Source organism: Agelaius phoeniceus, chromosome 11 (assembly GCF_051311805.1).
Source record: "Agelaius phoeniceus isolate bAgePho1 chromosome 11, bAgePho1.hap1, whole genome shotgun sequence".
NCBI classification, from domain to species: domain Eukaryota; kingdom Metazoa; phylum Chordata; class Aves; order Passeriformes; family Icteridae; genus Agelaius; species Agelaius phoeniceus.
The window spans coordinates 13046650-13059842 of NC_135275.1; the positions used below are offsets into that span (position 1 = coordinate 13046650).

General features: G+C 50.6%; 1 protein-coding gene across 1 annotated transcript in view; it reads left to right on the forward strand.

Moving 5' to 3' along the window:
* CHST13 (carbohydrate sulfotransferase 13) overlaps positions 1 to 13193 on the forward strand; it is a 28541-nt gene that overhangs the window by 12471 nt on the left and 2877 nt on the right. The window contains exon 2 of the mRNA XM_054639857.2: positions 10424 to 10500. Within this exon, the coding sequence (XP_054495832.2) occupies positions 10424 to 10500 (77 nt within the window). The remainder of the gene's footprint in view (positions 1 to 10423; positions 10501 to 13193) is intronic.

Below are 13193 nucleotides of genomic sequence, written 5' to 3' on the forward strand. Positions count from 1 at the left end.
GGTGATGCAGCTCTGCTGCCTCTCCATCCCCCACTGCAGCATGCCAGAGGCATTCCAGTCCCATGAGCCCCATTTACAGGGATGCTGCCTGCAGATCACTGTGCACACATATCAGGGATCTTGGGCACAAGTGGAGGCAGGTGTGCTTGGATTTTTGGTCCCACCTCAGTTCCCTGAGGCTGTGTGTTTCCACCCTCAGACATTCAGCACAACCACTGCTGCTTCTGGCAGGCCTGGCTGTTCTGTCTGGCTGGAATGAGAGCAGGACATGTACCCACCCCTCTGCATGGCTCTTCCCATCCATCACAGCTCAGAACCTTCTTCCACACCCTCATTAACACTTCTGAAGGCAGGACACCCCTTGTCCCTCTCTTGCCCATGGGCTGCTGCCTTTCAGCCTGCAGCCACATCCCTGGAGGAGTGAATGACTTTTCCTGCTGAAGGCAGTGCAGTGCATTGAGTTATCCATGTAAAACAGTGACTCACTGTCCCTCTTTGGAGAGTGTTTCTTGGCTGGAGGAAGGCTGCTGTCAGTGCCAGGGAGCCTGGCTGCCATTACCACCCAGCTGTGCCACACAGCCCTGTGGAGAAGCTGCAAGGAGGGGATTGCTGAAAACAAGGGCTTCTTTTTAGGGAGTGACACCTCCTTCCCAAAGGAAGCAATCTTGGACATCTTGCCTGTGTACACCTGGTTATGGTGAGGTCCAGGGATCCCCAATGCCTTCACATCTATGTATGTGTGTAGGAACTGTGTGGTTTGGGGTGGAAAATGCTGCAGTAGAGGATGGTGGCTGTGGAGCATATGCAGTTGGTGGAAGGAGTTTGCAAAATGCTCCTTTCCCTCTTGGCTAAGGGGTTTGTACTGCTGTGCCTCCTCAGAAGTGCCTGTGTCACCTCAGTTCAGTGCCTGTGGAGCCTCCTCTGAGGCTTGTGGCTGGGAAGGGGGTACTGGGGTGCTTCAGCAGCAGACATGGGATGAAAATGTGTCCTGGGGATGGGGTGCCCAATCACCCTTCAGGAGCCATCTCTGACTGCTGGGAGTTTGCCTTAAGTAGCTTCCCAGGAAAACAAGAGAGACATTTGTGCAAAAAGGGGAGATTTTGGGGAGGAAGGTGTGTGTGTGATAGAGACTGGGAGGATCCCTCCATTGGCCCCACAAGAATGTAATATATTATAGCCAGGTACTGGAGAAGAGGAAGACGATGGACCACTGTGCACCCTACCCCTGATCTTGCCCTGCAATAGTAATTTATCACTGTGGCTAAAACATCACTTCTGTGTGAGCCCAGTGCCTGTGGAGATGCAAACCCACCCTCTCCCATATGCAAACATGACTGGGTTCACCCATCTGGGCTGATGGCAGAGCAGATTTGTCATCCCCTGCTGCAGCTCAGTGCACGTGGGCTGTTCTCTGTGCAAACCTCTCATGCACAGGTCCTGTCTTGCCCTGCTCAGGTTGGCCCTGAGCTGCTTTCCTTGTGTTTCCTTGTGGTTTTCCCTCAGTGTTGTGGGTAACCTGCTCCCAGTGTATCTCTATTTCCAAGTGCTGGGTGTGAGGGGAGGAGGAGGGTTTAGTTGCTTGATTTGGCTGTTTCAGGAGGACTAGGGGGGATGGGAGAAAATGGGCAGCTCTGGGAAAAAAAGCCTGAGCTAAGCTTTCAAGCACCCCTGTGTTGCTGGGACTCAGTTCTGTCTGATCCAGCCAAGTTCAAGTCACTTGGTTTAATTTCTGCTAAATTAGGTATCATTAAGTCAGGAGCCACCAAATGGAGCCCCTTTGCCATGAGGATAACCAGGCTGCCAACACCCAGGCACTGACTGTGCTTCAGAATAGAATTGTATGGCCCAAAAGCTACTTGAGGCAATTTCTGAGCCTGAGAGTTAGGGTGCAGTGCTGGTGAAGGACACTTAGCCTGTGGTTTCAGAGGGACACCTCAGCTTCCTGGTGCCAGTGCCTGGGGGTTGTGGCTCAGCTGGTGACATGGAGGAGTGAATCATGAGATGGCTTTGCAGGGCACAGGGATGTGCCTGCCTGCTGATCTGCTCAGGGAGCCACAATCACAGAGGTCCTGCCCTTCTGATACACTACATTAGCCTGGCTTATCTGGGAAGGACCTGCTCCAGGAGCCCTGCAGGGGTGCAACCATCCTGGCCCTTGGCTCTGCTCTCATGTCTGAAAATGCCCTGGAACAAGCATGGGGAAGGCTCTGCTGCTCCCCAGGATGCTCCAGATTGTGAATTGTCTGTAGGGAACAGGAGGGGAGCTGGCAGGGGAAGGGCTGATGGAGAATTATTCCTGTTCCCAAGCAAGTGAGCTCAGACAGACATCCCCAGCAGACTCCCTGCTGCCTGTACCTCAGCAGAGAGACATGCAGGGCAGCCAGCCCTTCCCAGGGCCTGGCCCACACAGCCAAGGGCAGGAATAGCTTGGGTTATACCTTCTGGCTTCTTCATCAGCAAGGAAAGCACTGGAGGAGGCCAGTGGTGGTCTGCCTGTGCCCACACTGAGTGGGGCTGTGTTAGGTGGCAGCGCCTGTGTCAGTGCTGAGCCTCTGCAAGGGGACAGTTATGGGGCAGAGCAGGCTGAACAAGCATAACTGGGGAGAAAAGCACCTTGGAAAGAGAAGCAATGGTGGGAAAGGCCACAGAGGCATTTCCTGAGCTACAGAGGATGTTGGTCTGGAACAAGAAATGGATGTTTGTATTGTAAATATCGGAGTTGCAGAGTTTGCGAGTCGCTGCCAGCTCCCCTCCATCACTCCTGCTCACCATGCACTGGCACAGCCCCAGGAGGAGCAAAAGAGGTCAAGTACAGCATTTGCTCCACAGGGATCTGTTCACTGCCACCTGGAAGCTGTGCAAGGTGTGGGCTGTCATGGGTTGATATCTGAGCTCTCCTCTTCTTGGGGAGCTGTGCTGTGCCTGGGAGAAACCCAGGGAAAGGACCAGAAATCATCTCTTCTGGTTGCTTTTTGCCATTTGCTTGTGCTTGTCTGAATATTGCTGTGACTGTTCTCTCTCCCCAAAATTCTTTCTTGTGCATGTGCTCTGGTGCCAGTTACCTGCCAGAATGGGGCATGGATGCTGCCCAGTCCCTCTGAGTGTGCTGGGTGCAGACACCTGGATGAGCCCAGCCCCTTACACCTCCTTACACTTGCAGCTCCCCAGCAGAGGTGGCTGTGTCTGAATTCACAAAGATGAAGGATGCATTTAAGCAAATCAATCATGTGGCTCTATTGGATTTCTTTTCCTAAGCTTTTTAATTAAGCCTCTGTTGTCTACATCCTCGACTTTCTAGATGCAGTAAAAATGAGCAGTCACAAGAATCTAAGGAGATTTGATTGCCTCTTTGAAGCCAAAAATTTGATTTGCTTTTGGAGCCAAAAAATTCCCATTCCCAAATCAAAACCTTTTAGAAAGAATTAAGACTGGAATAATTCCCAAAGGTCCTGCCTTAGCTGTGTGAACACCAGAATTGCCACACAGTTCTTCACAGCCAGGGATATGATGTGAGAAAGCCAACAGTCACTTATTTGGTCATCTTGTCCATCAGAGAGAGGTCACTGCCTTTCACAACATTAAGGCAGTAAGTGAGCCTGGAGTTCTCTGTGGGATTCTGGTGTTGGAGTCTCACATCACCATAGTTTGGAAAAATATCTGTCTTTAAAAAAATCCACAACAACAAACAACAATCATCTTTTGTGTTTAGGCAGAAATTAAGGAAATGCATTCTCCACCAATAAGAGCCCAAACATAAAAGTCAGAGCTTCCTAGAATTAAACTTCTTTCTGGAGACAGCACTGACCCTTTAGCTCTGATCCTTCCAGGCAGGGCTCTCACGTGGACCATTGAACACTGCCCAGGGGTTCAGCTGGTGCTTCCATGTGGGATTTCTTGGCCTCCATGTCCTGGACCATCCTCATGCAGTCTGTGTGTCTAGCTGCATGTCTCAGTCTTTGCTATCCAACCAGGAGGGAAAGCTGAGCTCTGACTGCAATAACTGTCTGGGTCCATCGCTGCTGCTGCCAAGCTCCATTTTCTTTTTCTATTTTTTTTTTTTTTTTTTTTTTTTTTTTTTTGTCCTGCTTGGATGTTAAAATTGAAAATTGGACAGATTTAGCCAGGGTTTGGCTTTGACTAACACAGTCACAGTATCCTCTCAGAAATTCTGTGGCAGAATCCTTCTGGGTGCATTATTTCAGTAGTGAGGAGCCTGTCTTTGTGGTCAGGGGTGAGTGAGCCGTCACTGCTGAGGCTGAAGCACTCACTCATTGCCCCTGGCACGTCCTGGAGAGGAGCTGCAAGGTCTGGAGAAGCTCATTGCTGTGCCCACAAAGAGATCCAGCTCCTAATTTCTGGCTCTTCCAGTGATGACTTAAACCAAGTGCTAATCTCTGTACACTGTAGAGCTGTGGGCATTGTTAACCCCTCTGGAAGTACAGTTATTTGTTTCCCTCTGTACACTTATCCTTCTCCCATGAATGCACTTCAGCTGCTCACATGCCATGTGTGCCAAGCAAACAGCTCCTGTCTCCAGTCCTTTTTCCTTTGTTCAAGTCAGAATCCATCGAAAATCACCTTCAATTTCAGAACTTTTTCTTTGGTGTGGGACAGAGCATTCCCTTCCAAGAGGGAATTCAATTCTCCCCTGAGAACTGACTCTTCCTACAGAACAAAGCAGCACCTCTCCCACTGCCCTGCTGGCATTTGCAGGCTGTAATTTACACTGATCATTTCATGCACCGCAGTTATTTTTTTTCTCTTTTTTTAGGTTTTGCACAGACACAACAGGAAGCAAGGCTGGGGCTGTGAGACAGCAGTGGGGAGGCAGTGGTGGGGTCAGGAGTAGCTCCTCAGGGTCCCTGGGGTGCCTGCTCATGTGCAAGTACATGTGCTGTCTCTTCACTTCCCTGGTCTGGAGACCACTGATCCTCTCCAGGTGTTAGCTCTCTCCAGGGTTTCATACTGGAGACCACATGTGGAGTTTTGGCTTCTTGTGGCCTCGGGGTCCAGCCTGGAAAATATCTGAAAGCTTCATCCTCAAGCCCAAAATGAGTTGGGATTTCTCCTGCTGCATCCCAGCCACCCACTCCCACTGATGTGGGGCTTCCAGACCTCTCCCAGTGTGGCACTGAGCAGGTGGGAGTGATGCTGTCCTGCACGTGGACCCCCTGCCATCCTCTCTGCTGCCTGTTCCCAGGGGTGATGGATCCCAGCTCTGCTCATGCACACATCCAGCCCCTGCACCTCAGGAGTCCTGGGGTCACCTGCTCACCTGGCAGCCCTTCTCAGCACCCCTGGACCTGCCTTGGTGCAGGAGAGCAGAGCTGTCAGTGCTGCAGGTGAGGGTCACCAATGCTATGGATAACAGCATATGGATAATGCTTTCTTTTGCTGTGATGGCAAATATCTCACCCGATTTGTTTCAGGGCTTCACTTGCCTTTTTTTATGACTGTCACACTGGCAGCTGATGGACCAGAACTAATGCATCTGGGACCTCCTGCCACTTCCAGCAGCAAAGTAGCAGAAACTGCTGAATTCCAGCATTGTGAAATTAAATCCTATTAAGTTTCCACTCCCCTCATCCAGGATGAACTTTGGTTTCTCTGTTGGTGTTTGTCTTTCCCTGCCATGGCAGCCTTTCTCAAGTCTTTGTCCATCATCAGTATCTCTCTGTTTTTGTCAGCTCCTTCTCAATGTATTAATCCCAAAGCTAATCTGGGAGATATTTTTCTAGAAATCTGCCTTCTGCCCAGTATTTCTCATTTAAGTGCCACCTGCTTTCTTGTTGCTCATGACCTTTACAGTTCCCCTTCTAAATTTCATCTTCTCTGACTGAAGAGGATGAAATCCTTGTTTCCTGTGCAGTGTTGTCTCTCTAGCACTGTGTGTATCTGGGTGAGGATCTACCACACAGGCTTGATGTACAGAAACAACTTATTTACAGACAAGTTTGCATGGGTACGAACTGTGTCTGGTTAGTGCCATGTTGATTTTCATTGTAAGTTATTTATTATCCAGTTGCACCCACATGTTTTAATTGCTTTCTTTTCTTCAGACTGTTTTCTAAAGCCTGGGTAATGCTGATGTCAGCCTAGCAGGCTTGTTGCTGCCTGAATCTTGTCTCCAAGCCAAACTCTTCAATTCACACACTGGATTTGCTGTTGTGGTTGCAGAGAACCTCCCTCCCTTTTTAAGAGTCTGTGCAGCCAAAGCAGCATATTCTTTCACTTCTTCTTCCAGAAGTCTGGAATAGGCATGATCCAGTCTTTCCCTCACCTCACACATGTCTGGCTGTCTTTGCAATCAGCTAGTACACCTAAATATTCACAGCTTTAAAATCTATTCCCTTTTCCAAGGACAGCTGGCAAGACATTGAAGCCCCAGATCCTGCTGTGGTGTTGATGTCACACTGCAAGAGAGTGTCTTCAGCTGTGGTGGGACAGCACTGAAATCTGGGGTACAGGAGGGAAGAAAGGAAAAAGTGTGGTGTCTTTTTAAGCTCCAAAAGAAAGTCTGAGAGCCCTTGTAGCACAGGAGACTCAAAAATGTGCCTGAGCTTCCTCTCAGGCTCATCTTACTCAGTGATTTCTGGTCAGTGTCTCTGCCTTAGCATAGAGGTTTTGGTCTCCTGCTCCACATCACTCCCATTCCCTTGCCTCATACTTTGAAGATTTAAAGGACAAATGTGATACTTCCTTCTGCCTGTGTCAGTGAAAACCACTTCAGATTTGGATCACAGACATGCACTGTGTTGATACTTCTCACCCAAACAGAGATCCTGCTGTTGCCAAGGGTTGGTGTTTTTCCCCTTTAGAAAGCTGATATGCCTTGGCTGGGTGATGTCCCCGCTTTCAGAGGCAATTGTGGCAATGCTAAATTTCCAAGGATTACCACTGCATGTGGTGGAATCTGGGAACCTCAGTAACAAGCTATAAAGTCAGGAGAAAATCCAAGATGCGAAGATCTTGGCAGCTCCTCCACAATGGAATATCCTGCTGTACTCAGGGCCATGTTGCCAAAATGCAACACAAACCATTAACTCACTCACATGATACTCCCTCCTCAACAGTCTCATTTATTTCAATATTCCTTGGCCTTCCCAAACTTTTTGGGAGTCCCAGGGGCATTCCAGAGATTGGTAAAGCAGTGGTACAGGGAATGGGATGCCTGGCACGCTCTCAGCATGAAGGAGTGGAATAGGAGGGATGTGTAAATTCCAGGCAGCATCTGGCAGCAGGGAGGGCTGGGGCAGGAGTGTGTGAGCAGTGATGCTGCAGGTGCTGGGGCTGGTGAGCAGGGGGTGCCCACAGCCTGGGGTCATGGGGCAGGGCTGTGTTGGGTGTCAAAGGCTGATCTTAGTGGGGTGGACTCTGTTAAATCAGTGTCTCCAGCCTGCTGCTGGCTCAAGTGGGCTGCAGCAGCCCTGGCCTGCCTGCCACTGTGATCCCAGATAGTTTGGGGATGCTTTGGGCACAGACAGCCTGGACTTGTCTCTGTTCACACACTGCAGCTGCTCTGACCCAGCTTTATGGAGAGAGGACACTCCATCCCATGGGACACTGCAGATGCTGCCCTCCTCCTGCTGCATCTGCCCCAGGGCTTAACCCTGGCTCCAAAGCCACCATCCTGGCCCAGCCAGGATCCCAGCTGCTTTTCTCCTCAGGATGCCGTGTGTTGTGTGAGCAGACATTTCTGAGCAGGGAGACTTCCTGCAGTGGAGCCCTGTAGAAACCCAAAACCTGCTGCCAGGCCAGGCCTTGCTGTGGAGGGTTTGGCAGTGCCTGGGCAGGGATGGTGTCACCACTTTGGAGCTCACAGCCTCAGGATGCAGCCAGTGCCGAGTGCTGGTGCCTTCCCCTGCCAGCTCAGCACTCCCAGCCTCCTCCAGCTGCACGGGAGCAGCCTGGCAGGGAATTTTTTTCCATTTTTTTTAATCTCTTCCTCTTTTTTTCTGGAACTCTGTACAGCACGAGCATAGCAGGGATCCCAGGGGGTTTGCTGCTATCCAGAGAAGATGCCTTGTTCTCTGCCAGATCTTGCTCTGGGGAAGGGCTGGAGGAAATCCATTCTGCAACATTTCTGCTGGGGCTGTTGGCAAGAGCCCTGCAAAGTGCAGCAGCCACTGGCCAGGCTGGTCCCTCTGAAAAAAAGAGGACTGAAGAGGTCAGAGCATGGCTGTGACCTGCCTGACCTCTGCTCCCTCCCCTCTTTGCTGCAGATTTGCCTTTTGTTGAGCCCAAAGAGCCTGCTGCCAAGCCAGCGCTCCTCCGGGGCTGTGACCTGACACTGCAACAGGCACTGAAACCTTTCCCTGGGACGTTTCCACACTGCCCTGTGCAGCACCAGCATGAGCTATTTGCATTTCTAACAGCCTCAAGTCAGCCTGAACCACCCAGGGTTTGCTTCTGTCCCCATGAGAAAGGTTCTGGCTGATGCACGTGTTAATCTCAAAAACAAACGCCTCTGCATTGTCTGTACTAAATATAGGAGCAGCAAGGCACTGCCAGCAGCCCTCAGCTGGGTCACATCCAACAGGAGTTTATCAGCCCCAGCCCAAGGGGAAAGGGGCTCAAGTTCAATGCTCTCTGTTTGCAGATGTGAGCTGCAGTGAGTGGAGTTTTCAAGGTCGATCTCATTCCCTGTCATTTGCAGAGGGCTGAGCCTGGAAATGTGAACCGGGGCTCCTCTGGGATGAGCATCTCAGCCCAGCACTGTATGTTGGATTTTCTGCTTATCTCCCACTGGCACAGATGCTATTTCACCCTCCTATGGGGTTACTGATACAGAGGATTGAGGAAGAAACTGTACCTTCTTCTGTTGAGTCACATCTTGATCAATCCAGCGCTGCAGGAAGTGTCATTTCCACTGACGTGCAAGCGTACAGGCACTGCTGATGAAATTTTGTGAGGTCAGGCAGCCATTTCCTCCCTAATTACACCTCCAGGAACGAATAATGTTTAGCTGAGACCCTGGTGACTCTGTGCTTCGGTGCAGTTTTCATTTAAGCAAAATGCAAGCACATCGAAATGAACACAGGGTCTGGATTTTTCCTTCTGGTTATTTTGGTTGTACAGATGCCATCTGGGACTTGTATAACAAATGTGGGGTTGTTTGGTGATGGTCAGTGAATGAAAGGATCCAGTGCCCCAAACTGTCATGCAAAAAGCTTCTGTTAGAAACCTTCACGTTGCCAGAAATGTCTTGTGGCAGATGCTTTTTCCAGGAACTTGGAGGACTGGAAGAGCCTCCCAGGCCACAGTCTTCTGAACAATGTGTCCTATCTTCCCCTTCAGAAAAAACATAATTCTCCATTTTAAAACTCATGGTGTGATTCCTTCTGTTGAAGGCAACTCCAGGGCTGCACAACCCCCCTGGTTACAAACCTTGTCATGTGGAAATTGTCGTGGCATCCTCTGCCAATGGAGAGAGTCAGAGCCAAGCAGCAGAGGGTGGGTGAGTGGTGGAAGAGCTGCTTGGAAGTGTTGCTGCAAGGGAGAGCCTGTGCCCCTGCCATGGCTGGCTCCAGGTGTTGGGTTTGGGATATCCAGGCCACGTGGTTCTGCCCCCACTGTGCTGGAAACAGGTCCCTGAGGGGACCTCAGAGGCTGAGCTGAGGCAGATGCTTCCTAGCCTGGAAGCTGGTTGCATCCTTAAATAATTTATGAGCACAAGAACTTGGCCAGCTGTCACTGATTGGGTTTCTGGTTCTGCACTTATGGCTGGCCACATCCAACCTTGGGTTTGGTGCTGCTACAAATGGACCTCCAAAATTAAATATCTGATCTGCAGGGCAGGGAGGGGCAAGGACTGCCTGGGTGGCTGTCTGCAGCTTCAAACACCAGAGGAGATGCTGCTGGTTTAGAAGGGATGGAAAAAAATATAAATAGCAAATAAGAACTTCAATTGATTTACCAGTCAGAAAAAGCACCTGACCAGTTTGTGTCTTTGAGCCTGGAAGTGCAAGCTCTGAGCCTGTGGGGGCTCAGCACAGAGCTGCCAGTGTTGGATCTGCCCTTCATCTCTGCCAAGCACAGAGGCTGTCTCACCCCTCACAGGGCTGTGGCAATGCTGGCAGGATCCTGTCTCCTCTGGGTCATTCCCTCAAAGATATGGCCTGGACAAAGTGGCATTTCCCAAAAGCATATGGATCAAACTTTTCCTAGTTGCTCTTGAAATTGTAATTGTTACCTTTACTTATGGTGTTTTATTTGATAAAAAATAGGTCTGGACCTTTTGAATCCTAGCTGCAGATTTTGTTACAAAGGGGGAGGGAAGAGCATTGCTTGAGCATCACTTCCAGAGCAGAATGGGTTTGTCTCTTCTTGGGAGAGGTTTTCTTATCCCACCTTGGGTATCTCAAGAGAAGGCAAGGGAAGCAGACCCTTCCAGCCCCTCTGATTTTCCTCACTCCTTTTTCAGCCTCTGAAGATCTGAGATCCACCTGGCAAGGCAAGGCTGGTCGCAGCCCACTCCAGGCCCTGTATGAGAGTGACCAGGTAAGGGCACAGGGACAGAGAAGTGCTGGGGTGAAGTTTGAGTGGAGCACTGAGTGCTGACCCTTTCTTCCACTCCTCTGGTGTGTGGGGCACTGTGCCAGGTCCAGCCACCCCCAGGGTCCTTGGAGCTGAACCTCTGGCTGTGTCTAAAAGACAAGACCACACTGCTTGGGGGTGTAGCTTGATAAACACTGCTTATGGCCCTGGCTGGTACTTGGGTAAATGTTTTAATTACCAGTGGGATGAGCCATAGCTGGGCAAACCTGGGAGACTTTGCCATCTGAACATTTCAAAGCCAACTCTGTGCCATCATAGCTGGGCAAGAGCTTCATTGCTGCCCTTCCTGAGCTAATAATTGGCAGATGTTTCTGTGTTAGCTGCACACACATAGGAATCTGCACATATATATGTCTCCATAAATATAGCTGGACTCAGCCATGGGGGATTTATAATCCTGGAACATCTCAGGCCTCTCCATCACTCTGAGCTGTGCCAGCTACAGCTGCTGAGAAATGAGCAGCCAGGCACAGCCTGGGCAAAGGATCACTCCCCTCCAGGTGGGCTCAGTGGGTCCCTTCCTGTGCAGGAATCAGGGAAGGTGTCCTGCTTACCCCTCACAGTGTGGCTTACGGTCGGAGCTGTAAAAACTCTTTGTTCCTTTCTGCTGCATTTCCCCCTGGGCAGGCAGTTTTCCCCTAATTCAGCCCCACTTCCCTTTTCAGAGGGATCATCACCCACAGCTTCCCTGCAGGAAGCCCTGTGGGAAACCACCCTCCAACGGGCGCCATGCCACGTGCCCAGCCACCAATCGTGCCCTGCATCCCCCTGTGTCCATGGGGCTGTCTTCTGCTGCAGCCCCCAGGAGCAGAGGGCAGTGCTGCTGGCCCCTCAGTGGGCTGCCACCCCTGCTGCCTCCCCAGTGCCCCATGCAGCCAGAGTCAGCTCTTCCCATAAGTGTTGCTTTGCGTTAAGGTTGATGCTCTTATGTCTGTAAGCAGCCAAAGTACATTTGCTCTCTGAAAAATTACAAATATGGACTCCCTTGGCCGTGATGCCAGCAAAGCCTGGTGCTGCTGGAATGTCGTGGTGCTATTTCCTTAAAAGTGATACTTAATTTCCCTGGCTTTTAAAGAGAAGGAAATGAAGGGAGCAATTTTGCTCTGAAATAACTGCAAGACATGCATTTATTCCAGTGGGCGGCTGCTGAAAAGTAGTCACATTTATTTGTTGCCATGCCTGCAGACAGTGTCTGTCTGTCTGTCTCTCTGGTCCAATAATTTTGAATTATGCAAGTGCAGGGAAAAACACCTGAAAAAAATCACATTATTAAAATGCCTCTTTTTCTAAGCCCTTGCAAAAAAGGTTTTCCAATTCTAAAAGCTGACAGGGAAGCTCCAAACAAAAGAAATTTCTACTGAAAGGTTTGGCTGTGTTGCAAGGCAGCATGAGAATGCTTCTTCAGCTATGGTTATCACCTCCCTAGGTGCTGTATTTTCTTTGTAGCCTGGTAGCCAACAACATCAGAGTCATACCTTGCTGGCAGTTAGCATCTGTTCACCTGAATTTCCTTTGTTTTGGCATTTTCCCTTATCATATCCCTGTTGGAAGGAGTAAGGATGGGATGCTTTCTCCTGTCCCTGTCTCACATTACTGCCCATACAGGTTCCTGGAGAAAGTGGTCACCAAGGTGACCTGGACAAGGTTATTTGTTTGTGGAAATGAGATCCAAAAGAGTCCTGAGTGTGGTTCATCCCTTGCAGGAGCTGTTTGCCCAGATGTTAGTGTCTCTCTGAGGATGACAGGTCTGCTGGATCACCTACAGGATGGACAGTTTGCTTTAGTGGCCCAACTCCTGGCAGGAGCTTTACAAGCCCTTACAGCTGTCCCTCCAAACACCTCCTTAGCCCCCAGGGAGCAATGAAGGAGCACCTGAAGCCTGGCCAAGGGTGTCCTTCAGCATCCCTGGGCAGTGGCAGCTCTCAGCAGCCATGCAGGCTGCAAGGCCCGCCCTTGCCCTTCATCTGGAGTCACCACAGCTGTACAACTGCAGAGCTGTTTGCTGTGGCACCCTCTGGCACTGGCAGGGCTGTCTTTACAATCCCAAAGTGGGAGCCACTCTGATGTTGGGAGGTGGTGGTCACTGCCTGGCATGAAAGCCGCAGCCCTGTGAGGTCAGGGTCACCCCAGGCTGGCGGGTGCTTGGTGCTGCTGTTCCCAGACGAGGCCGTTGGATGTTCCCAGCAATGAGGAACACAAAATTTCCCAGCCCTTGTGAGCAAAACAGGGACAGAGTGGGCAGGAGGAGGAGGGGACCTTCCCCTTCTGACTTCCTGGAAATAGTTTCCTTCCCCAGATGTTCTAATGACATTTTGGGATTTTTGACAAAAACCATGATAGGAGAGGTCACGCCCCCAGATCTGTAAGGGGGTTTTAGCTGGGTCAGGGGTTAAGGGACTCTGGGCTTCTGGTAAGCCAGTGCAGCAGCTGCCAGCTCTTGATGTGAGGGTCAGAGGGGTTAAAGGACCATGTGTTGGTTCCTCATCCCTGCGGCCAAAGGAAACTGTGACCAGAGCTGAGGCGTTGGGCTGGCCTGTGTGGAAGAAGTCCCTCAGGAGAAGGAACCCAAAGCCCTCAGGAAGGGCCCCAGCACTACCTACTCAGCCCCTTTCTCCTCTCCATCATACCTACAACCC